Here is a 27,313-nt window from a genome sequence, read left to right as displayed (position 1 = left end):
TGTAGTGAATCTTAAGTGTCTGCTACACCTGTTGCTGCTATTACTATGTCTTAATTAGAAGGTAAAACACACAAGAATTGGTAATTATTTGTGGGGTTAGGGCAGAAGAAAGAATAAAAGATATTAGGCTTGGCAAATAAGTATGTGGTACTATTGCCCCAAATTATCCACTTATTTTTATAAAGAGAGAAGTAGCCTTTTAATTAGTATTGTACACAATCTTTATTCAATGGAAATAAAAAAACCACTAAACAGAAATAATAAAATATAAATAGCTGTAAATAATACTTCTGCAAGGCTGAATTAACCCTTTGTCCATATCATGTTAGATCTTTGGGAGACTTAAAATTTTCACAAAACTGAAATTACAGTTCATCCTTGAAGAACAAAGGTTTGAACTACATGGGTCCACTTAAACGCAAATTTTTTCAACAAATATAGTACAATACTGTAAATGTATGTTCCTTATGATTTTCTTAATATTTTTCCTCTAGCTTGCTTTGTTATAATGCAATATGTAAAGCATATAACATACAAAACATGTTAACTATATTATCAATAAGGCTTCTGGTCAATAGTACGCTTTTAGTTTTCTTCGACTACGGAGGGGAGGGAAGTTAGGCGCCTTGCATTATTCAAGGGTTAAGTCTACATTTTAAAATGTCTCTTCACACTTCATGTATCCTGCCAATAAAATTTTCTCCACATCATTTTTTTGAAGTTTTATTTAAGTAATCTCTATATCCAATGCGGAATTTGAACTTACGACCCTGAGGTCAAAAGTCATATGCTCTCTGGACTGAGCCAGCCAGTTGCCCCTCCTCATCATTTTTAATGGCTGAATACTGTTCCATTATATATATAGCTTAACCTATTTAACCAATATCCTCATAAACCATGTAATAATGAATACTCTTATAATCAAATTGCTACATATAGTCTTATTTCCTTATGATACATTTCTAGAAGAGGAATTTCAGGGTCAAATGCACATGCTCCTGGCTTCTGATACATACTGTCGAATAGCACTCTGAAGTGTGGGGATTTATATTCTCAGACATTTAAGAAGCCCTGTTTCTCTGAATCCTTGTCAGTATTATCAAGACATACATTACCTGTTAAAATAATACCTGAAGTCCAAATTAATGTATAACACATCACTCATAAGTTGGACTATTAAACCTTTTTATTACTCTGAAAGTGTAAGATTCTTACCTACATTTTTTTATTTTTTTAAGATTCATTTATTTATTTTAGAGAGAGAGTGTGTGTGTGTGCAAGTGGGGGGAGGGGCAGAGGAAGAAAAATTCATGCTGACTCCTCACTGAGCATGAATCTGGACACAGGGCTCGATTTCACAACCGTGAGATCATGAGCTGAGCCTAAATCAAGAATTGGATGTCCAACCAAGCCACCCAGGCACTCCTCTTACCTACATTCTAGACGAAGAATCTGAGGTCCATTAAGTTACATAAATCAGACCACTACGTAGTAGGAATTTCTGCCCCAGTTGTAATGCTGACTACTCTTCTGATTTGTCAGTATGCCTCACCAATTAAGCTGTTTTTTGTGTAATAGCCTTATCAGTTTCCCAGAAAAAGGTATACATCTTCATTATCCAGGGTTGGAAGCTAGCATATTCCATTAGGTTAGCACTACTTTTCCTAACTGCTTCATAGCTTGGATTTTACACATCATGTGAAGGAAGCCTTTTGAGATATTTAAAAAGAAAAAAAATTACCTAATTTTAGATAAGAATCTACTTCGTTCATTCACTGATTTATTTATTCATTGTCTCATTCATTTAACATGACTTACCTAATGCCTACTTCACGTGGAGAATGCAGTGAGCAAAACAAATGTAGTCCCTGCTCTCATGTAACTTAAATTTTTAGCAGGATGAAGGGAACCAGATAATAAAGATAATGATAAATTACAAATGCTATTAAAAAACAGAATAAATGGTGAAAGCAGCTACCTTAAATACGGTGGCCAGGGAGGGCCTGTCAGAGATGATTTCGGAGTTAAGACCTGAAGGATGAGAATAAGTTAGCTATACAGACATAGAGAAAGCACATCCCAGGCAGAAAAAAACAAACAAAAACAGCAAGTGCAGAGGTCCTGAGATGGAGTACCAGTTAAGATTAAATTCAACTGAGAACAAGAGACCCCAAATAGTGGCTTTAATAAGATAGAAGTTTACTTTCCCCTCACATCAAAATCTGAATGTAAAGAGTGTAGGGCTGGTATGGTGCTCCACAAGGGTCTCAAAGACTCAGGTTTCCACCAGCTTAAGATTTCGCCTAGAGCCCAAACTGACAGAGTTCCAGGCCATCACATCCTTATTTCAGTGTGCAAGATATTAAGAGGAAAAGAAACAAAGGACTGAAGGTGCACACCATCTGTCTTCTAAGGATGGTATTAAAGGAGCGCCACATGATGTATCTGCTTATATACCACTGGCTAAAACTACCACATGGCTACAGAAAGGCTAGAAAATAGTCTTTATTCTGGACAGCCATGTGTCCATGTCTATTAGTATTTTAAAAAAATGGAGAAATTTTAGGGACAACTAACAGTCTCTGCTACAGACCTGAAAGAGCTCGGTGGTGCATGACAGAAATAGAAAGGAAGCAAGAAGGGTGAGAACAGGATGAAGCTGGATTACATTTACTTAGAGATATATTCAGTCTTTTAACACACCATCTTACAGAGTAGAACAGAATGTTTAAGAGGCAGGAAGGAACCGTTAGGGTCAGGGAAGGGAGCGACATAAAGAGGTCCTGTTCCTCTTTGAATTTTCCTGAAGTAAAAAACAATGAAGCAGAATGTTTAATGGACTGAATAACCAGGCAAAACGTTTTCTACTGGCGACATCAGCACCATTAGGAGTTTAAATTAATTCACACATTTACTAATATGTAAAAATACCTTCCATTCTGTAAACATAACAAAGTCACCTTTCATTTATCGTACAAATTTGTATAGTATTGTTATTTAAGTATTGCTATTAAGTATTGCTATTTAAGACTGACAGATGTCCCCTGCTCTTCAATCATAAATTTTAAATTGAATAACAGTGATTCTTTTAGGAAGGGAAAGGTGATTGTATAAAAGAAACCAACAAAGGAAGTAGAAATTTTATTTACTTCAAATGGTTTGTACTTTACATTAATACGTTCTATCATTCAAATAGAAAAAAATAACAATTCACTCTATGAAACTACACAAATCCAAACACACTTGCAGAGACTCTTCTTAAGTCTAAAAACGTCGAATAGTAACAAAAAGGAAAGCGTTTAGCGATATACAAAGGAATAAAAAGAGATTATTTCAAAGAACATAAATTTAATTTTGAGTGACAATTGTTTTTCTGAAAAAGAGAGACTTCACTCTCGCAAGGTTTACACCAAAGGCACCATAATTTCAAAGTGTCTTGCTCACAACCCAGCAAGTCACTCAAGCTGAGGTGGGGACTGAGGAGTAGGAGCGAAGTAAAGTGCTATAAATCTAACTCGGCTAGCGCAAGCTCATGCAACAGTGTTTTAAAAACTAGCTCCCCTGTAAGTTCCCTCCCACCAAGTTAAAAAAAAAAAAAAAAAAAAAAAAAAGGAAGGGTGGTGAGTAGAAAATACCAACGGTTTCAGCAGAGCGAAACTCACTTCTCAGGAGGTGATGGTGACATGCTGCCAGTCCCTGGAAGTGCGTGCACAAGCACCGGAGATCGCGGGGGCTGAGGGAGGAAAAGGGGACAGCGATCAGTATTGCTTCAGGTGGTGGGCAGTCGGGGGTGGGGTGGGTGTGGGGGCCCTTCCAGGCGGACGTGGGAGGGGCGTGGTGTCCGACACGAACACAAACACAAACACGTTCCGCGTCCCCAGAGAGGGCGGGCCGACGCCACCTCACCATTCCCCGCCCCTGGACCCCGCGGCCCGCCACGGACCGAGGGCCAGTGCTCAGTGCAGAGCAACCCGGCCCCAGGCGGACTGTAGCGGCCGCAGAGGCCCTGATCGTTACAACGGCTGCGAAGAGGCTGCGCGCCTCCCAACGAATCGGTGGAAGACAGGCTGGAAGCCGCGGAGAAAAGGTGAGGGAGTGAAGCGCCTCTCCCCACCCCTTGTTGAACGCGCGGGAAGCGGACTGCCCACCCCCAACCCTGTCCGGTAGGCAATCGCTGTTCCCACCTTCCGCCGCCGCCTTGAGTGAAGCCGGAACGACGGGGGTCACGGCGGGGGTCAGAGGGTAAAGGTCTTGCTCCCAGCAGCCTCCGCGGTGGATACGTCGCCATCTTGGATCCGCGGGACAAGAAAATTCATGCGGTGAGTTTTTGGCAAATTTTCGGAAGTCTGGCAGCGGGGCGCGCGGCGGGGGCGGCGGATTCGGGGCCCCCTCAAGGCTGGGGAATGCCTCGGGGCCGGCTCGGCCGCGCCCGGGGTCCGCGGGCAGCGTCCTGGCCCGCCGCTTCCCGTTGCTTTTGTCTCGGCTCCAATCGAGAGAGGGAGAGCGGAGCGGGCGGGGAGGGGGGGTGGCGGCGGTGGAGGAGGGAGGGGGTGTGTATGAGGAGGGTGGTGGACGGGACGTAAAGCGTCGCTGTACTTGGGTGGCTGCAGCGGCAGCCCTGGATCCTAGGCCTGGTCCCTTTCGCGGGAGCTAAGGCTTCCCCTAGACTCCGCTCCGCCCGGCTCCCGCCAGCGCGGAGGAGCCGCCACCGCCGCGCTGCTTCCTGGGGAAGAAGAGAAGGCGGCAGCAGCGGTGGCCGAGGAGCCCGGGTCCGCTTTAGACGGGCTGCCGCGTTCCCAGCAGCTGCCACGGTCTCTGGCCGTTCACATTTTCTTAGTACATCCACATCACCTGCAACTTGTGTGTGTGTGTGTGTGTGTGTGTGTAATAGATGGGGTTGGGGGAGACGGACACGGGACTGGCTAACGGGCCTCAGGAGCCCCCAGGCCCTAGGATACCAAAGAGTATGGTTGGTAGAATGAGGAAGAGTGCAACTGTAATGCTTTCTCTGCCACCGCACCCGGAGGGTGAAGCTTGCGAGGAGAGATAGAGACTAAGACGGGATAGTCCTAGGGCGGCGGAGGAACCCGAGACGCTTCTGTTTGTGAAGTTGCTAGTCCTAGCTTTCTACTTCCGCCGGGGCCTCTCCACCTTGTGCTGTCTTGGGTCTAACTTAAAAGTTTCACGGAAGAAATGAGTGGGGTTGAAGGAGGCCTTCCTAGTTTTTAGTTGAGGCTGTAGTCCAGCTGGGAGAGAAAGCATCTGACTCTTGTTAACTGTTAGTCCTCGGCGAATGAGGATTCTAGTTTTCTTTTATAAAAGCTCTTCCAGTGTTTTAGAATTTGCATTTATTCCTGCTCCTGTAGGTATGGTATTACCACCACAAAAGTCTTACATACGGGTACCACCCTCTCGGAAGGAACCTAAACATCAACTTCCTTTGAATCCTAGGAGAGCCCTTCCTTCACTTTTCAACATCCAGAAGACCGAATGCAACACATTCTGTTTCATTTTCATAGAACTTTTGGTCAAAGAATCTTACTCCTTTCTTAATCTTTTGGACCTATTCTAACAATTAAGTACATTAATACAAATCCTTACGTTCTTGGAGAAATGGTGGAGAGTATTGAGTTAAAATCTGTTCACGAGGGAGACTGTACTTTATTCCGTTCAAAGTTAACACATTTCCTCTCATGCTTGATATTAGGAATTGCTAGACTTCAGGAATCGTTACGTGTAGCTTTTGATTCGCCTTTTGAAATAACATTAGTGGAAATAAAGTATGGGGTGTTGGATAGAAATTTCAAAGTATCTATTTACATAATGGGTTTAAGTTGAATTGTTTGGGAATACTTAGTATATTTGACAGCAGTTACTTCTTAAACATCAGTGAGCACATATCTTTTGCAATTTTGGAAGATAACTTTATCCCGGATTAAAAAGGGTTGATTCAGAATTGCACTGGACTGAAATGGTTAAAATGTCTACATTGAGATGGTTAGAGGTCTACATTCAGATATTTTCATTGAAATACTGCTTAATGGACCAGGATCTTTAGTAAGCTTTGTATGTTGAACTCCTCTTTAGTTTGTAGTTCTTTTGTGATAATAAATCTAAAGGAAAAGTAACTATATATAAAACAAAAGACAAAACTGTTCCACTTTCTTGACTTTGTAAGTCTCATTTACTTTTAAAAAGGTACTTTTCTCATTTTCTGAAGATTTGCAGTGCAAATTTTCTAAATTTTTCTAAATTCTTAATTTTCTAAAATTGCAGTGACTTCTGTGCATACTTTGTAATTTAGACAGGAATTGAGAAACTTTCACATTTTTTGCATCCTAATTAATGTATCAATAAAAATAGATTATCTTAAGCAGAAAACTTTTATTCCAGGTATACTGTATAGAGATATCTGTAACCTAATCTTATACTCTTGGGGAATGAGAATTGCCTGTATGCTTAACCAGGCAACAAATACAGCCTTTAAAATTTTTTTCAGTTTCTGTAATACTTTGGTTTTAAAGTAAATTTATGTTGTGGAAAAATTGGGGCAAAATGTAAGAGTGTATTTATATCCCTTCGTTTGAGAGGTACTTGATCTTGAAGATAAAACACAAAATGATATTCCTCCTCAAGAGATCTAATTATCTGTATTGTTACTTAATGATTTTCAATGTTTAATTTACTTTTTGATTTTTCAGAGATACTTAGTTATAACCTGAAATCTCTTTTTGTTCATAAGAAAATAAGTACTTCAGATATATGAGTAGATTTCATTAGAAGTGCTTCTAACCTAGTTGTTTTGGTTCTTATCTCTGGTAGTAATGGTATTGAAGGTACTTGTATCTTAAAAGACTCTTAGAGAATTTTTCACAACCCATGGGAAGTTGTTATTTTGCCCTGTTAAGTGACAGATTTGCTTCTTGAGATTTTCTGACACTATAGAAAAGAAAAGTAGAGGCATGCTTCACTTTTATATTTATAAAATAACGAGTAGACATTAATAGACTAGTAAAAATGTTTTTTTTTGCTCTTTAAAAGCAGTGATAAATAGTATTTTTAAATTATGCTGAAATTTTTAGCTGTACAAATTTTGTTCTATTATTATATATTTATTTCCATGTGGTTACTTAATAGGCAGTGAGGACAGCTTATGCAAATAGTGATACAGTCTTAGGAAAAGGTACTACTAAATAAGATTTTGTTTGTTACCTAGACCTCTGGTAGATTTTGTAATACAAAGAAGCAAAAGAAAACCAGGGTACCAGGTAGGGCAGTTTTACAGACAGAGTCAATCTGAGTTGCACTGTAATTTTTGAATATAATTACATCCAATGTATGTGCATACAATATCACAAGTGCTGTGATATAGGAATCATTCTGATTGATGATATATAGGTGATCATTCTGCCTTACTAAGGATAATTTCTACCTGTGATACTTAACATTGTGACTTTCACTAGATATTTTCAAAGAGCTGTAAAATTGATGTCTGTTACAGAAGGCCTGTCTTTGAAAAGAAATAGAATAGACATTAGGGTTTTTAGGTTTTAAAATTAAAATCTTGACCTTGGTTTTGTTCATTGAGTCTTTTCATCTTCAGCTTAAATACTATATATATATATTTCCTCTTGCTTTAGTTTTTCTGTTTGGCATCCTTTATTTTTAATTCTTAAAACTCCTCGCTATGACAGACCATGCTGATATGGCTCGTTCATTTATTTACTTTGTCTATACTTTAGGGATGACCTGGAAAAAGAATTCCCTATTATGTTTTTCTAACAGCTTGTTCTCTGAGATGCAGATGCACATCTCTTGGCATATCATTTGGGGGTATGCTGCATTATGAAATAATAAAACGGTTTATAGTGTTTGTTTTTTGGTAACATTTCATAGCTTATATAATACGGCAATACAAGTTATATAGGAGAAAAAAAATTTCCACTTCTGGATACTCTTAAATATTTTGTATATGCTTACTTGGGGTCTAAGTCTAGTTATATATAGCTAGATATTTTGGACATATTTGCTACCTTGAAATTTTTCCTTTTTCTTTTCTTTTTTTTTTGCTTTCATGCATATGTTTTTGTGTGGGTGGGTGGGAGTACTTTTACTGTCACTTCTCTGTTGTTTGACAAACTTCTTATTCTTCAGAACTTTACTCTGGTGTCACTTTTCAAAGATTTTATTTATTTATTTGACAGACAAAGATCACAAGTAGGCAGAGAGGCAGGTAGAGAGAGAGGTAGAAGCAGGCTCCCTACTGAGCGGAGAGCCTGATGCGGGGATGCAGGACTCGATCCCAGGACTCTGGGACCATGACCTGAGCCGAAGGCAGAGGCTTTAATCCACTGAGCCACCCAGGTGCCCCTCTGGTATCACTTTTTAAATGGAATCTTTCCTGAGTCCCCAAATCCTTCTGTTGTACTGCTTTTAGTGTTCAAACCTCGATAATTAAATGTGTCTTGCTGTATTGTAATTTACTGTCCACTCTATCTACCATAATAACATCCAGTGGACTGTAAGTACCTTCCTACCTAAAAGGTAGGACTTTGTTTTTTTATGTTTACATTTCTAGTATCTTCTATAGTGCATAGGACTCAGTAGGTTATCAATAAATATGTGGTAAACTGAACTGGTGCCATATCATCTTTTGATTCTATGCTTTCAGAGAGCTGAACAGACTGGAGAAGGGAATGGGAGGAAGGTCCACCTTGTATTCTTTTGCTTCCTTGAATTTTTTCTTACAGATTTGTATCTAATTAACTACCTAGAGGAAACTAGATAACCAGCTTCTTAGAGAACTGTATGTAGAGTAAGTGTAGGAAAGGTAAGGATATTAGTAATAAAATGCTTCTGGCAGAGTGTTTAAGTCTGTATTGCTGTATTTTATATGGCTAAGGTCACTGGTTGAAGGAGATATTTAGTACAGGTAGTCCCAGACTTAGGATGGTTAATTTGATGATTTTTTTTGGCATTATGATGTTTCAGAATGGTTCAAAACTACTGAAGGAGTAGAAACTATACTTCAGATTTTGACACCCCCCCCCCCCCCCCCCCCCCCCCCCCCCCCCCCGCCTAGCAGTGTGCTGTACAATACTCTTCTGATACTGGACAGAGGCAGTTACTCAGAGCTCTTAGTCAGCCAGCCTGTCGCAAGGGTAAACAACCAGTACACCTATAACCATTCTATTTTACACTTTCAGCATAATATTCAATAAATTACATGAGATTTTCAATACTTTATTATAAAAGATGCTTTGTTGCATTTTGTCCAATTGTAGGCTAATGTAAGTGTTTTGAGCACATTTAACGTAGGTACGCTAAGGAATGATCTTCAGCAGGTTAGGAATATTAAATGCATTTTTGGTATAATAATTTCAATTTACAATGGGTTTATTACACAGTAATATATATTTGTCATTGCTTAACCGTGAGCTCCTATTAGATTTTGGCTTTTGAAGTTGGATTGTTTTGTTTTCACATTTTTACTTCTAATGATTGAGTGCCTAGGAGTTCTCCAGTTCAAATACCATTATCCTTATGAAAACTAGGTGAAATGACTTAATGTATCTTTATTGGTAGTTTAAAACCTAAAAAGCCCTGAAACTGCTTTTTTGGGGGGGGGGGGTGGGCAAGCATGGTGGCTAATTCCAACTGAAATTGGTAAACCTAACCATAGGCTTTATTGGTCCATTTAATTTTCCAACTTTCTGCTGGAGAATTATTAATGTATTTGATTATTGGTACCGTTGAGGCCACTCTGGAATTTATTAGGTTATAAATGATATATACACTATTTTGTCTTTTTAAAATCTGAAGAATTTCAATTCTGAGAAACATCTGGCCTTTAAAGGTTTGAATTAGAGATTGTGCACCAATTTTGTGTCCATTTTTTGAGAGGTAGAAATTAAATAACACTCACTGAATTGCATTTAGTGGAGAGGCTAATATTTCACTTAAGTTTTTAGAAATCTTTTAAACACTTCATTTGCTTATATATTTGTCAGAGACTTTTTACTAATTGAAAACTAAAGATAGAGAGGTTATTTTTTAAAAAAGATAATTTGAGGGGCTCCTGGGTGGCTCAGTTGGTTAAGTGTCTGCCTTCGGCTCAGGTCATGATCTCAGGGTCCAGAGATTGAGCCCCACAGTGGGCTCCAGCTCAGCAGGGAGTCTGCTTCTCCCTCTCCCTTTGCCTCTCCCCCACCCCGCTTATGTATTCTTGTTCTGTTCTCTGAAATAAATAAATAAAGCCTTTAAAAAATAAAAATAAAAAGATAATTGGGGAAAAAAGATAATTGGATCCAGTACTCAGGACACCAGTCCTTTCTCTTTTACTGAGTTGAAATGTCTTTCCTTACGTGAAAGTAGATGAGTGCCACACTTAGTAATTTTTTTACTTAGCCAAGGAATGATAAAATAAGCAAGAGAAAATTATGTGTCCTGGCAATTTAGGCAACAATGAGTAGACTTGCTTTTTTTTTAAAAACATATCGATATGCCCTCTTACCATTTATACGTTTGGATATTGAAACAGAACTCCATTTTGTGTCAGCATCTTGACAAAATGTAATGATTGATTATGTAATACAGTGTGTTTGGGAGAGGAACATTTGGTTTTGTGTCATATTTGGCAGGAATGTGTTCTTGTGTTCCTTTTTATATTGTAAATTATGCTTATTCATATAATTTTTATATTTAATTTTCTGTTGTAAGAGTTTTTAGAGAGTGGTATCATAACAGTATTCAATAATTAATGTCATTCAAAAGACCTGATTTCCTTTTGGCTTTATTTTACTAATTAATATTTTAAAAAATAGTTTATAGGTTGCAAAGCACTTTCATATGCATTATTTCAATTTTAAGTTTGTTTATTTATGTAAAATAATCTCTACACCCAAATGGGGCTCGAACTCACAACCCGAGATCAAGAGTTGCATGTTCTTTGAATTGAGCCAGCCAGGTGCCCCCAGTATCTCAACTTTACATGTCATTTTGATGGTTACTTTTTAAATAAGTCTGTATTTTAACATTAACGTAGAGATAGAACAATCAAGCTGCTTTGTCTTTTACTGAAATTAGTAATTGGTGGGATGCCTGGGTGGCTCATTTGGTTAAGTATCTGCCTTCACCTTAGGTCATGATCCCTGGGTCATGGGATAGAGTCCTGAGTGAGAAGCCTGCTTCACCTCTTGCCTGCTGCTCCCTCTGCTTGTGTTCACCTGTTCTGGCCTGTGTGCTCACGCTCTGGTGCACGTTCTCTCTCTCTGACAAATAAATACCTAAATAAATCTTTAAAAAATACATAAATAACATTAGTAACTGGGAATTATAAAGACCATTTTATTCTTAGACTGGACTCAGCATCTAATATATTTCTCAGTTTAATGCTACACCAGTACTACTGTATCGTGACTTATCAGATTAAATAGGTATAAGTGGAAGGTTTTTGTTTTTAATTGGTCATCTTGCTGATTCAGGGTAATTAATAAAGACTTTTGAAAGAGAGGTGGGAGGAAATTTTTTGCTTCAAGCTTGACTTTGGTAAAATACAACAGTCCACATTTTTAAATATTGTAAACTGTCAAGAAATGCCAGAACTTTAAATAAATTATATTGTGTTATATAAGAATAGATAGTAATATTATATCACATCGATGCAACATTTTATAAACTTACTGCACAGTTATTTTGGAAGGACGACATGTGTGGAGCAGATATGCCTTGAGCTTTGCCTTGATTTACTAGTGTACAAAATAGTACTTTAGGGGTGTAGTTTTTATAATTTGAGTGAGCGTGTTTGGCCTTAGATTAGAAAAAAAGTAAAGCTATAACCATTCTAATCTATGCCCACTTATGAGAAATTGTGGATGAATTCATAGACTTGTCAAGCCAAACTTTGAGATGCATGGCAGAACTATTTAACCTGGCAGCAATGAGCAGCCTCCAAAGTGTTTAAATTTGATGTGAGATGTACTTCTGTATTCTGTGTGTGTGTATATCACACATCCTAAAATAGATGTGTATGTATTAAACAGTTGTAGTCTAGTGCTTCAGGGAATCTGACTCTGCTTTTTAGGTGTTTCAGAGCATAGATTGAAAACCACTGGACTTGATCACTAAGGTAATTTCCACCCTGAAATTCTGTGGTTTTAGAAAGTCAAGGTTGTTTTGTCTCTTTGTAGGTACAGAATTCATAGGATTTACTTGTTTTTGAGTAACATTTGGGTAGAAATTGTTTAAGTTTAAATTTCAGGCTCAAGTGATTCAGTGTTAACGTTATAAGTATTTTCACACAAATTCTTTAACAATTTGAGTGTTTATGCTCTTCTAGACATTGGTGTAGTGCTGGGTGTATGTGATGGTGAACAAGACAAGTCTTTGCCTTCATGGAGCTTACATCTTAGGGAGACAAAATAAACAAGTAAATAATTTCAGATAGTAATTGTGATGAAGAGAATAAAGAGAGTTGAGGGTATAGCAGTTGATCACGGATAAAAGAAGGAAACCATTTTAAGTAGAGTGGTGAGGGAAAGCCTTTCTCTGGAGGTAGCATTTGGGCAGAAACTGAAAAAAAAGAGAAAGCCATGCAGAAGTCTGGGTGAATGGTTTCCCAGACAGGAAGAACAGAGGGCCCTGATAATGGGGTCAAGTTTTGTGACAGCTGTAGGGAGCAGGGATTATTTTTTACTAAGAGGCATCATGTTTTCTATATCAGGTGGAATTGGGAATCTTCCTGCATTAGTGGAAAATTATAAAAGAGTAGATTTTAAACTTTTTGTATTGGCATAGAATAATCAAATGCTTCAAGAGTTTTTGGTTTTGCAAAGCTGTTCATAGTAGATTTTTCCTTAGAAATTAATTAGTAATAATTTTCATGTTTAATTATATCTCTTTGTACAGTTCAGTACACTGCCAGGCACTGTTATAGGTGCGACTGAAAATTCTTGAGGTTCACTTTTTGTGATGCGTGCTGTGGATACATGTTAGAGTAGAACAGTCTTTTTTGAGGTAGTTAATGAGTTTTCAAGGAGGAGATAGTTGAATTGGGCTCTGAAGGGTGATTGGGAGTTCACTAGGGGGAGGGCACATGGTCAGCATTGCAGATACACCGAGCCTGGGAGAGTGTGTAGGATTTGGAGAATTGCAAAGTAATCTGCTATAGTTCTTAATGGAGTTCTGGGACGTTAATGAGAAGTTGGCTGAAGGAATGAACTTGCCATAATGTGGGACTCTTTTTTACATGGTGAGGAATAATTAATCGATTTTTTTTTTTAAGCAAATGCTAGTGATAATCAGATTTATGCTTGTGGGGGGGGTTTGGATTCCACAGTCACATTATAATTAAAATCACGAGCTTGATGGTGTGAAATTCTTGAAGGAATATATTTTCTTCATTAGAAAAATTGAGTGTTTTTTATTCATACTGCAGGATTTATTTATTAAGAGCTGTATGACTGAAACTCTTAAGTTTCTATCTTGCAGAGAACTGTTTACACCAATACTGGTAGTTAGAAGTTTTACATCAATGGATGAGATTTGTTACATACGTTTTAGGGCAGGCAAAATTTAAATGTTGTTATTTGACATTATTTGCAGGCATGAGATTTAACATTACTTAGATAAATTAGAATAACCCCAGAAATATGAGTTAGTGATAGATTCATTCATAGAAAATGATACCAGCCTATACAGGTGTTCCCTCCTTTTCAAAAGTTCCCATTGTGCCACTTTGTTTTTATGAAATATCTACATTATTATCTGTTTTCCCTAACTGAAAGAAGAGAATTTTTGCTTTATGAGAAAAGGTAGAAATGAAAGTAGTGTTTAGTGTTTTATAGTGAGTCTCTTCAGTGCACATTTGGAGTGAACAAGAGGGGCTCTTCTCCGGGAACCACACTCAGTGTCTCAGTATCAAGCTGCCATAGCTTTGAACTGTGTCTGGGGGCACCTGTGCTTTATCTTGATTTATTTTGTGCATTTGTTAGCAACAAGTGTCCTAATATATCAGCAAAGCCAGAGAAAAGTTTTGGGGGGCTTTGGGAATGCTTAAAAAATTTTCCATACAAATTAATGGTAATTGCTTCTCTTTAAGGTTTCATAGGAATGCTTTACTTATAGATGGTGGGGAAACCTGTATTATGTTACTACAAGTGCTTATTTTACAGTGTTTAGATATGTGCGTATGTGTATGTTATTCAGAATACTGTATAACAGTTACACACTTATTTTAGGTTATCGGCATTATTTGTTAATTCCAAAATGCAAAAAAAAAAAAAAAACCCTGAAAACCTCAAATGTATGTTTTTAAATAGACTTGATTCCATAAGAATGCAGTTTGAACAAATTAGTACTTTGATAGTATGTGTTACATACCAGTTTTCATAGCAGAAGTTAATGAATTTACCATTATGACTTGGAGCTGCCCAAGTTACCTAATTGTCTATTTAGTTCATTTTTGGCTGAATAAGATGGAACTGATTATGACTCCTATTAAAGAGAGTTATTAAATTGTGCTGCGATTTTACATGATGTCATTAAATTCTCTGGTACTAGCTAGTCTGAATGGGAATAACCATTCTACCACTTTTAATTAGCTCTCTGACTTATTTTCCCTAAACTTCAGTTTTCTCATTTGAAAAATGTGGATAAATAGATTTGATGTAAGGAATAAAGGCTCTTGTCGGGTTTTTGTTTTGTTTTTGTAGTGGGATTGCTACTTAAAGATGAGATTCTGAAGCAAAAGAGAATTAGCCACAGTTTTTCAGAGTGCAGTATGCTCTTTTTTGTGTCAGATTAAATGTAAACAAGGAGAATGCAGTTTTGCTCTTAAGAATCTACACGTTTTGGGGGCCCCTGGGTGTCTCAGTGGGTTAAAGCCTCTGCCTTCGGCTCAGGTCATGATCTCAGGGTCCTGGGATCAAGCCCCGGGTCAGGCTCTCTGCTCCCGGGAGAGCCTGCTTCCTCCTCTCTCTGCCTGCCTCCCTGCCTACTTGTGATCTCTGTCTGCCAAATAAATAAATCAATCTTAAAAAAAAAAAGAGAGAGAGAATCTACACGTTTTTCCTGCCAGAAATTTTCTTTAGATTGTGTTAAGTACTTTGGTGGTTCTTTGAATAACGTAAATACGTTGCTCTATCTGAAGCTCTTGGTATGGCGTATGGTATAATAGGCATTTAGTAATTACTTTGGTAAATGCGTAAACCTGATGGAGAGAGCCTTAATTTAGGTGTTTACCACTTACAACCTGAGTTATGTCGAGCTGTCTATAGCAAGTTTCTTTTCTTTGCCTCAGTTTCCATATCCTTAAAATGAATAAAATACCTTCTTAGGAGCATGTAGACTATCTGACAATAGATTTGTAGCAGTGTGGGTTTATGTCACTTTTCCTTTTTTTTTTTTTTTTTTTTAAGATTTTATTTGTTTATTTGACAGACAGAGATCACAAGTAGTAGGCAGAGAGGCAGGCAGAGAGAGAGGAAGGAAAGCAGGCTCCCTGCTGAGCAGAGAGCCCACTGCGGGGGCTCAACCCCAGGACTCTGGGATCCTGACCTGAGCCAAAGGCAGAGGCTTTAACCCACTGAGCCACCCAGGCGCCCCAATGTCATTTTGCCTTTATGCAGAGTAAATATTCCAGAATACTGGAGGAAGTTCAGAGGGAAAAATTAGCATAGAAGTTATTGTTTATTTTTTGAAAGTTGAGAAACTCAGGTTGTATTTACCTTTGAGTATATGCTTATCTTAAACAGAGAGATAATACATTGTTTTGGGAAGACTACCACACTTGGATTCAGAAAATGGGTTCTAGTCTGGGCTCCAGGAATTAATCAGCTATGTGTTTGGGCAAATCAATTACTATTGAAGAGCCTAAGCGTTTTAGTCATTTATATCTTTTAATGTTCCTGATGAGAGTTGAGATAATGAAAGCAAGAGCATTTGCTTAATTGTAAGGCAGTGTGAAAGTGTTAATGGTAATGATTCCTGGTTATTAATGGTTGTGATACAACTAGTAGTTTTAAGTTGTGTGTTTCACTCTTTCATTTTATTTTACCTTGTGGTACTGCTGTGTCCACTGGGTTTTCCCTTTATTTTTATGTAGTTAAGTAATTGGCTTATTGGACTTTTGGGAGGAGGGAGTGTGGGGAGTTCATCATAGTAGGCGGGTTAATACTTGGATGCTTTTGCATGCTGAAGCCCTGATTCTTTCTCTGTAAGTAAATACGGCAGGAAGTTTACCTCATCTTCATTTCCTCTTCATTAAGGATGGAAGGTGGTATATGTTCTTTGGGTTATTCCTATTGTTTTTAACTGTACTGGTGTGCTTTCTCTTTATTATCGTTAGTCAGACATATTCTTGTGAACATCATGCCTGTTTTCCCTACAAGTGAAATTCATTTGTAATTTACAGTTAGCGCTTTCAGAGTATCAATGTAGTAGTTTGAAACTGTTGTATATTATTTGTTTATGTAATATGTATGAATAACTTTTAATTTTTTTTTTCTTCTTCCCTTAAATCTGTATGCTCTCTTGGGTGCTGAGTCCCTTGAAGCATTGAATACCATATAAGGAAAGCAGTACTAAGTAGTTGCAGTAGCAGAGTAAAAAGTGAATCGGAGAGTAATGAAATTTGGAAACTGATTGTCCATTGAAGGGAAAGGCTTTGCTTTTACTGTCACCCTTGTAAAATTGGAATTGACTAGGAGTAGCTAGAGAATTCATTTTTTCAGAATAGTTTACATTCTAAATTGTATGGTTAGAGGACTTTTATTTATTTTTAAAAAATTTTAAAAAGATTTTTATTTATTTATTTGATAGAGATCACAAGTGGGCAGAGGGGCAGTCAGAGAGAGAGGAAGGGAAGCAGGCTCCCTGCTAAGCAGGGAGCCGGATGCAGGGCTTGATCCCAGGACCCTGGGATCGTGACCTGAGCTGAAGGCAGAGGCTTAACGCAATGAGCCACCCAGGCGCCCCAGAGGGCTTTTATTTTTAATTGTATATGCCAGCCTTGGGCCAACAGTGTGCTGAAATTTTAAGTCATGGCAAAGATAATGTATTTTTTTTTTTTAAGATTTTATTTATTTGAGAGAGAGAGGGAATGTGAGAGAGAGCGCACAAGCTGGGGGGAGAGGCAGAGGGAGAGGGAAAAACAGACTCCCTCTGAACAGGGATTCCTACGTGGGGCTCGATCCCAGGACCCTGAGATCATGACTGAGCTGAAGGCAGCCGTTTAACCAAACTGAGCTACCCAGGTACCCCAAGTTTTGATTTTACAAAATTTAGATTCAGTTTTAACACTACTTCAGAAACCGTTTATCTTTATTTCTGATTTATTAATTGGCTCAGAAAAAGAACAGCTAAATTCTTTTGATTTCTAAAATTACTCACATTAATGTATTGAGAAGTTGAACTTTTTTATTTTTTTAATTTAATTTTATTTTTTTTAAATTGTAATCTCTAAGTTCATTAGCACCTATCTTTTTTTTTTTTTTTTGAAGATTTTATTTATCTATTTGACAGACAGAGATCACAAGTAGGCAGAGAGGCAGGCAGAGAGAGAGGAGGAAGCAGGCTCCCTTTTGAGCAGAGAGCCCGATGCGGGACTCAATCCCAGGATCCTGGGATCACGACCTGAGCCGAAAGCAGAGGCTTTAACCCACTGAGCCACCCAGGTTCCCGAGAAGTTGAACTTTTTTAAAAGAGAAAACTTGTAATAGAAATGATTTCCTTGTAACTTACTATTTTACAACTTTGGATTCTTGAATATAGATATATGTTGTTATAGTATACTGAGGAAATAATACTAGCATTTTCTAGTTTTACATTTTTATGTAAATAAAATGTGAGGTTATGCTAAAGGAGTCTGGTAAAAAGTAATAAAAGCAAATACTTATTATAGAAAAGTGGAAAATAAAGATGAGAAAAAGAAGAAAATAAAAATTAGTTGGCAGTTTTGCATAGTAGAGAACTGTTAACCTGGGCAGACATTATTGTATTGTGTGTCTGTCTGTATGAGTGTAAAACACTGTGGTCTCTCATATTTCTCCTTGATTACTAAAGTAACATAGGGTGATGTGGAATATCCAAAAAATGCTAGAAAGTTTAAAAAGAAAGGGAGAACATTCAGAAACAACCACTGTTCCCATTTTTGTAATAGAGAAATTGAGCTGTACTTAAGTGATTTGCAACCTGTATCTTTAAAAACAAACAAACACCCTTAGATCATAAGCATTTTCCGGAGTCATTCAATATTTATCCAAAACACGACTCCTAATGGGCAGAACATAACTGACTTAATTCTTTATTATTGAACATCTAATTTTATTTTGATGTTTCATTTTTATAAATGGTACTGTGGTGAATATTTTTGTACCTGAATTCTTATTTGTGCATTTGAATATTTCTTTAGAAAGTGTTTCTAGGGGCACCTGGGTGGCTCAGCTGGTTAGGTGTCTGACTCTTGATCTCAGCTCAGGTCTCAATCTCAGGGTCCTGAGTTCAAGCACCTTATTGGTCTCCATGAGGGATGCCAACTTAAAAAAAAAAAGCTTCTATAAATGTAATTATTATTTTAAAGTATTGGAGGTAACTCCAGTGCTTATTAAGTAATTGCTGCGTTTTTAGTCAAATAACTTTTCAAGCTTCAATGTCTTCTGTAACAGAGGCTTAATATTGATACTTAACCTCCTAGGATTGTTAGCAGTGAGTGACAGTCTATGTATAACAGCACAGCCTACAGCATTCCTCAGCTGCCCTTTCATAAATAAGGTCCTTTTCCTATAACATTTATCGTATAATCATTACTTTAACAATTTTGTCTCTCATTCTACCACTAGATCATGAGTAAGGATTGAGTCAGCTCTGTTCACTAATGTGTATTTGAAACCTTATGTAGGGCCTCACAGATAATTGTTGAATGTATGAAAGGTTATTTTCTAAAGCTTTTAGTGTTTAACTTTTTTCTTACAGCAAGGCTTTGCCAATTTACATTCTCACCAGCTATGTGTGAATGAATTGTCTTTTTCACTTTATTGTTAATGAGGCGGAGTACGATTGTGTAAAAAAAAAAAAAAAAGTCCTAAAATTTGAAGGTATAAACTTAGAATATTAAAAATTTGTGTTTTTTTTGTTTTGTTTTTCAAAGAGTAGATCTTTTTTATTGTATAATTTGTGTTTAACATGTTTTCTGTTCATATCTTTCATTCTCAATAATAATACTAAGAATAAAATAATAAAGTGTTATAATCCCAACTCTGGTCCTCTCCCAAGCATCATTTTATATATCCTTGGGGAAAAGCAAATCATATTTAATACCACATAAATATGGAGTGAGGTTAACATATAGAGGTTCAGTACCAAAATTCTGCACAAAAGTGGTTTAAACTGAATAAACTAATGATGTAAAAGTTTAAGAGATTTTTCCCTAATTTAATTTGCTAATCAACAGTAAAAATGCAGCTGTTATGTTAAATGCCAAAATAAGGTTGTATTTTTAGTATTTTCTTAAGCTTATGTTGTCTGGAGGGCTTCAATTTGATATCCAGATGTGAATTTGAAAAGAGGTAGTGGTTTGATAGTGGGGGCTAGACAAAGTAACACTTATGTATTATATTAGATATTTTCTGTATGTTGTTCATTTCTTTTATTTATTCATTTGGCAAATATTTATTTGACTCCTGTTGTGTGCCAGGCACTGTTCTGAGAGAATATAATAAAATGAAAAAATAAAATAAGTAACATAAAAGATAAGACATACTGTGGCAGAGGGTGGTAGGGGTATGGAGAAAAAGAGACCAGGGGAGTATGAAATATGTATGGGATGCAGATTTAAATTGTTTGGTCTTGGAAGTCCTCTTCTTAGAAGGTGATTGAGTGAGCCTGTGGTGAAGGAACAGCCCTCTGCATATCCAGGAGAATGGTTCCAGGAAGGAACAAAAACCAAGAACAGATGCCCTGAGAAAGGATGTCTAATGATTTGATGACTTATGATTGAAAAATTGTGAGGAAGCCTATGTGACTGGAATGTGGTGGGAAGCGGGGAGAATGGTAGGTTGGTACAGAAAAGGTAGGAAACCAGAGGCAAGTTAGGAAAGATTTTGTAAGCCATTAAAAGGACTTTGGTTTTAACTCTGAGTAAAATAATCTTACATATACTCTGCACAATTGTTACATAGTTGGTTGAATTATTTCCATTTTATAGTTAATAAAGGTTCTGTAGGGTAGCTTGTAGTTAATTTTTTCAAAGTCTTAATAGCTAATGAGTGGCAGAACCAAGATATGAACTTAAGTCTTTGACTTCAAAGTTTATGGCTGTTTCATTATACGGTCATTCTTGCCCTAGCATACTTCTAGAGGCTTTCAACAACAACGCCCCCCCCCCCCCCCCCCCCCGCAAAGCCAAACCAGGATTTATAGTGTGGATCCAGGGTGAGTGTCATCATGCATGTGTGGGGACTAAAAGGCTCAGAAAACAGTTCTCTTAGTGCAAAATATATTCAGATACCTTCTATTACATTATAAAACGTGTTTTTAAACATGCTAGTATTAATACATTGTATTGATTCCATGGCCCGGTGTTGGAGCCCATAGTTTGAAAATCACTACACGGTTTTCTTTACAATGCCAGAAGTTCCAAATTTATCTGTGGCTTTGAATTAATTGTAAGAGTGACTACTTTGTTTACTTAAGAAAAATCCTTGTAGAGCGCCTGGGTGGCTCAGTGGGTTACGCCTCTGCCTTCGGCTCAGGTCATGATCTCAGGGTCCTGGGATCGAGCCCCGCATTGGGCTCTCTGCTCAGCAGGGAGCCTGCCCCCCCCCTCGCCCCCCGCCTGCCTCTCTGCCTACTTGTGATCTCTGTCTGTCAAATAAATAAATAAAATCTTAAAAAAATATATGTCTATCCTTTAAAAAAAAAAAGAAAAAAGAAAAACCCTTGTATCTATAGAATTAGCTCTTCGGTTGGGAAGCAAGATGTTATGCAATCAGATTATAAAAATATATAACATTTGAAAGTTCATTTATGATTTTAATTTTCCTTTCAGAAAAACAACAACTTAGGAAGGAAACTTAGGTGGCGGAATTAAGTCTTTTGTGGCAAGAGGACAGGACAATTAGGAACAAGTTAATGCTGCTATTACCACTACTACTGATTTCTTGTCAAACATTTATTATACTAAGTTTTTTTTAAAGCAATTTAATATGTTACCTAAATATTCTAAGAAGTTTTAAAAATACATATATCTCCTATTACAAATCTCTCAGGGCAGGACCTATGTTCAGTTTGATATCTATAGGAATTTTTTTAAATTTATTTTTATTATTTATTATTTTTATTTATTTATTTTTTAAAGCATTTTATTACCATTCTTATTTTTAAGTCAACTACATACACATAATACAAGACACCCGTTTAAATGTCCCTTACAATGAGTTTTGACAAATTTATATACCCGTAACCATCGCCACAATCCAAATAAAAACATTCTCATCACATCCAGAGTTTACCGTCAGGCACTCCTTATTTGTGGCCACAGGCACCCACCAATCTGCTTTCTGTCTCTATAGATTAGAGTTTACTTTTTTAGAGGTTTGAACAAATGGAATTGTACAGTATGCAATCTTTTGTGTCTGACATCTTTTGCTCAATGTGACATTTTAAATTCAGTGTTGTTTTATGTATCAATCGTTCATTTCTTTTGGTTAGTTTTTTTTTTTTTTTAAAGATTATTTATTTATTTGACAGACAGAGATCACAAGTAGGCAGAGAGGCAGGCAGAGAGAGAGGAGGAAGCAGGCTCCCTGCCGAGCAGAGAGCCCGATGCGGGGCTCTATCCCAGGACCCTGGGATCATGACCTGAGCCAAAGGCAGAGGCTTTAACCCACTGAGCCACCCAGGCGCCCCTTGGTTAGTATTTTGTTGTGCTATTCTAACAGGTGTCTACAACTTTGTTGATTGAATGCATAGTTAGCACGGTAATACCCCTCCCTCCACAATTTTGCTGCATTTCTTTTTCTACCATGAGGATGCTAAAATCTCTTCTAGATTGTGTATACATGTTGCTAGACTTAAGTTGTGTATATATTATGTAATGGAATGATTTAATAGTGAAAGATATTCAAGATTTAGAGCTAAATGACCTTGGTATAAATATCTCATAAGGCAAGTTACTTAACCTTTTTTAAGCTTAGTTTCCTCTTTTCTAAGATGAAGGTAGTTATAGTTGTTGATGTATTAAAGAAACTACGTGTAAACATTCTATGTAAAACAAATGTATTAGGCCTTTTGTAAAAATAGTAATGTCATTTAATGGTGATTTTTGGACAGAGGTGTTTAGTGTCTGCTTTTTATCTACTAGCAAAATTGTGCCTACGCATAGAGTTGCAGTTTTAGATTTTTTATTAGTATTCATTAATGGTTTGAAGAAACACATGTTTATGCTTACTAGAAGTTTCATCTAGTGAAATGGATTACTTTTAGGTCTTGATTAGTTTACTTTTAGGTCACAAAATTGAGGGTTTTTGCTAATTGAAATGATAAAGGTAATTCATAAACTTTTTTTTCACAGGTTGAAAGGCTTAGTGAAATAAAAAGATGGAAAAAATAGCGGTAATTCTAGCTCTTCATTATTGGCAGATAATTATTTCAAAGAGTAAAATACTAATGGGGACAAAGGAACCAGGAAACTAACATATATTTGAGTCAGGCTTTGTACTAGTTTTTTACATACCATTTGTTCATTCAGCAGATTTTAATTTAATACCTACTAGGTATCTAGGACATGCCTCACTGTTAGTGGGCTTTTGAAATTAATGCATTTTTCTTTTTAATCCCCCACTTACCCTATTGCCGGGTATTTAAGTACTATATAAATGTGTATTTGTTGAATGCATTAAACTTTTTATTTGGCTTTGGAGCAGAGGTAACTTAATGTGTTTTTTAGCAGATTAAATCTTTTTGTGACCAGAAGATAGTTTTTAACTTACCTAAATAATTTAAAGGTTATTAAAGTTTGTATTTTGATTGTAAACGTTGTGACTTTAAGTGACTTCTCATTATGCTTGTATTAAAAGATTTGACCTTTGGGAAGAAAAAATTAAAATGTTGGGGGTACAGTAGTGGGCTTTGTGCTTGTGTTTGGTATATATATATCATTTAGAATAAGGACGGGTGCCTGACGAGCTCAGTTGGAAATCATGTGACTTTGATCTTGGGGTTGTGAGTTCGAGTCCCAAGTTGGGTGTAGAGATTACGTAAATAAATAAAAACTTAAAAATAAAGAAAATTTAGAACAGGGATACTGAATTTTGAAGGGTATCTTTTGGTAGTTTTTTTTCACTACAAAATTTTACTGTTTGCCAGTATGTTACATTTTTTCTTAAATTTTATGGTTTAAGTTTAGTTGATTTATTGTCTTATTGATAACTGGCTAAATCAAACATGCTGTTGTAAGCACACATTCATTAGGAAAAGCTATTAGATGAAACAGTTATTAGAAGAAGGGTGGCTCAGTCTGAAAATGTGTAATGTACAAGATTTAGAATTTAGAAGGAAAAAATACAATGGGGATTAAATGACATTGTAAGTGATAATGTGGGATAGATAATAAATTGTGCTTTTGAAGATATAAAAAAATGTTAAAATAAGATCCTTAAAAACTAGCATTCAGATTTTAGGCATTCAGATAGACTGGAAACATTCTCAATTGAACTTGTGGTTTTTAATCCTGTGTGCCTTAGAATCCAAAGGGTCATTGAAGATAGGGATACATTTGTTATTTCAGTATTTCAGAAATGCAAACCTAATGAAAAATTTTAATTTACTTTGAGACTGAACAGGCTAATTAAAAGTACTGTTTTTGGCTTTTCATAAAAGACATATCAATTTATGGTAACCACAGTCATCTTCTGGAGATTAGAATCCCTTATTGGTAGTTACATGGGTTTAATAAAGATAGAAAACACATTTTAGCTAATAAAATTATAAATAGAAAAATAATTTTGAGTCCTTGTTGAACATGTGAGCCCTTTATATATATAAATATATAATGGAAATTATCATCTCATCTTTCCACTGACATATCAGTTGTAATCTCAGAAAGGTCATGTCTGATTACTTTTATCTGGTACTATACCTTTGCCATTCTTCACTGTAGTAGCATATTATTCTCTGCCTTAGCATTTATCACTATAACTATCAGAAATCATTTGTGTTTATTATTTGTTAGATAGATGAAAATTCCATGAGGGCAGGTACTCTACCTGCCTTATTTTTTACTTAGTATCTTGCCTGTGTATCCACCTAGAATAGTGTTACATTCCCACCCGCAAGGTATGAGGGATCTAGTTTTTCCACTTCTCTCCAACACTTGTTACTGTGTTTTTGTGAATATAGCTGTTATACTGAGTTTGATCTTGTGATTTTAATTTGGATTTCCCTAATGACTAGTGGAAATGTTTCTCATTATAAAAAAGAATCCGATTGGGATTTTGATTGGCATTGTAATAATTGATCAATTAATAATTGATCAATAAGTTTGGGAAAAGTTGACATTTTTAATTATATTGGGTTTTCCAAACCTTAGACCTGGTATATATATCTCCCCATTTATTTAGTTCTTAGACTTTACTTGTCAGTGAATTTGTTTTTAGTATACAGATCCTGAACATATTTTGTTAGATTTACAACTGTGTATCTTATTTATACTTAAATATCACATTTTGGAAAAACTATTTGGAGCTAATACTAGCTGTTACTAGCATATAGAAATAGGATTTTTTTTCACATGTTGATCTTTTTTTGACCTTGCAAAGCTCACATAGTAGGAACTTTTTTTGTAAATTTTTCTGTATGTTAGGCAATCCATATCATCTTCAAATAGGTTAGATTTGTCTTTACACTCTATGCCTTTTGTTTCTCTTTTCTTGCATTATCACACTGCCTAGGTCATCCTTCCCTGATTTGCAGTCTTAAAACATAAAAGAATTCAGTCTTTCACCATTAAGTATAATGATAGATGTAAGTTTGTCAAATTAAGGAAATTCTATTTTATTTCCGGTTCACAGAAAGTTTTCATGATGAATGAATGTTGAATTTTGCCAAATAATTTTTCTGTGTCAGTTAATATGATAACTTGTTTTTTTTGTCTTTTAATATGGTAGATTGTATTGATTAACACTCCTGATGAGAGCTTTCTTATCATTCACATACCACGTATTAACTCACGTGTCTAAGATGTCAAATTCATTGGTTCTTAGTTTATTCACAAAGTCTTACAACCATTACTACAGTTTATTTTAGAACATTTTTTTCACTCCAGAAAGAAATCTTACACACTTTAGCACGCCCTCTCCATTTCCTTCCAACCCCCAGCCTGACCCACCCTTAAGCAACCATAGATCTACTTTCTGTCTCTATATATTTGCCTGTCCTGAACATTTTATGTAAATGGAATACTCATGACTGGCATCTCTCACTTGGCATAATGTTTTCAAAGATTGTACAAATGGAAGCATTTATCTGTATTTTATTCCTTTTATTGCTGAAGAATATTCCATTGTGTGGATATACCACATTTTATTTATGCATTTTTCACTTGATGGACATTTGTTTTGTCTGTACACTTTGGTTATTTTGTATATGCTGCTGAGAACATTTCTTTACAAGTGTTTGTGTGGCCATATATTTACATTTCCATTGGTTACATACATAGTGGAATTGTTTGGTCATGTAGTAATATTATTAAACCTCTTGAATTGCCCACTGTTGTCCAGAGTAGCCCTACTATTTTACAACTCTGCAAGCAGAATATGAGAGTTTTAATTTCTCCAGATCCTGGCCAACTCTTGTTACTGTTTTATCTTTTTTATTATGTATTATTTCTATTATAGCCATGCTACTGTGTATAATCTCTTTGTGGTTTTCATTTGTATTATCCTGATGATTAGTGACATTAATATTTTTTTTAAATATTTTTTTTATTTATTTGACAGAGATCACAAGTAGGCAGAGAGGCAGGCAGAGAGAGAGGGGGAAGCAGGCTCCCCGCTAAGCAGAGAGCCCGATGTGGGTCTCAATCCCAGAACCCTGGAATCATGACCTGAGCTGAAGGCAGAGGCTTTAACCCACTGAGCCACCCAGGCGCCCCGACATTAATATTTTTGAGTGTACATATTTAGTCACTTGTATATCTTATTTGGAGAACTACCTAGTCAGATCCAGATCCTGTATCTATTTTTAGTTTATCTTTTTATTAATGAGTTGTAAGAGTTCTTGTATATTCTAGGTACAGATTCGTAAGTGGATATGCCTTTTTTTTTCCTTTAATTTTATTTGAGAGAGAGCGAGAGAGCACGAGCTGGGAGGGAAAGGGCGGTGGGAGAGGGAGAAGCAGACTGGCCGCTGCACAGGGAGCCCAGTGTGGGGCTTGATAAGACTCTGGGGATCATGACCAGAGCTGAAGGTAGACGCTTAATTGACTTAGCCACCCAGCGGACCCTGGATATTTGATTTTTAAATTTTTTTAGTTTTGATAACATTCAGCTTACTATTTTGTCTTTGCTGTTGTGTGGAAGAAGGCACTGCCTAACCTAAGGTCATGAAGATAAACTCCTTTGTTTTTTAAGGTTTTTTTTTTTTTTCTCTTTTCCCCTAGACCCTCGATTCTGTTTTGTTGATCTGTATGTTTATTGTTATGCCAGTATGTCTTGATTACAATGTGAAATTTTCAAACCGGTAAGTGTGACTCCTCCAACTTTGCTGTTCTTTATTAAGATAATTTTTATTAGCCTGAGTCCCTTCCATTTCAGTGTGAATTTTAGGATTAATTTGTCTATTCAGAGAAGCCAGGTGGAACTTCGGTAGTGTTTGTGTTGAATTAGTACATCAGTTTGGGGAGTATTGCCTGCCTTTAGATCTGTGAACACAGTGTCTTCCCATTTATATAGTTCATGTTCTAATTTCTTTTAGGAGTGTTTTGTAGTTTTAAGAATATTAATTTTGTAGTTTTTTGGTTAAACTTGTAACCAAGTATTCCTTTCTCTTTGATGCTTCAAAAATGGAATTCTTTTCACTCTTTTTTTTTTTTTTTTTAAAGTAAGCTCCAGGCCCAACTTGGGTCTTGATCTAAGACCCCAAGATCAAGAGTAGCATGCGCCACTGAACTAGTCAGGTGCCCTGAGTTGTTTTCTTAATTTCATTTTTTGATTGCCTATTGTTAGTATATAGAAATGTAATTGTTTTTTTGCACATTTGTACCCTGAAACTTTGCTGAACTTTTTTTTTTTTAATCTTTTTTAAGATTTTGTTTATTTGA

At 36.5% G+C, this 27,313-nt stretch overlaps 1 protein-coding gene across 3 annotated transcripts in view; it reads left to right on the top strand.

Annotated features, from left to right (window-relative positions):
* The first annotated feature begins 3,958 nt into the window (after window positions 1–3,958).
* CNOT2 (CCR4-NOT transcription complex subunit 2) overlaps window positions 3,959–27,313 on the top strand; it is a 118,499-nt gene continuing 95,144 nt past the window's right edge. Inside the window, exons 1-2 of one of the 3 annotated variants that reach the window (XM_080811193.1) lie at window positions 4,272–4,319; window positions 26,654–26,733. Coding sequence is in view for 1 of the 3 variants with exons in the window: in XM_080811191.1 (XP_080667317.1) it covers window positions 4,315–4,319 (5 nt within the window). In the remaining 2 variants the exon portion in view is untranslated. Of the gene's footprint in view, window positions 4,320–26,653; window positions 26,734–27,313 lie in introns of all 3 variants that reach the window. The other 2 variants (XM_080811192.1, XM_080811191.1) reach the window with 2 other exon arrangements.

The sequence above is a fragment of the Martes martes genome (assembly GCF_963455335.1).
Source record: "Martes martes genome assembly, chromosome: 8".
Classification (NCBI taxonomy): Eukaryota; Metazoa; Chordata; class Mammalia; order Carnivora; family Mustelidae; genus Martes; species Martes martes.
Note: the sequence above shows the minus strand (reverse complement) of the source record. Positions and strands in the feature narration are given on the sequence as shown.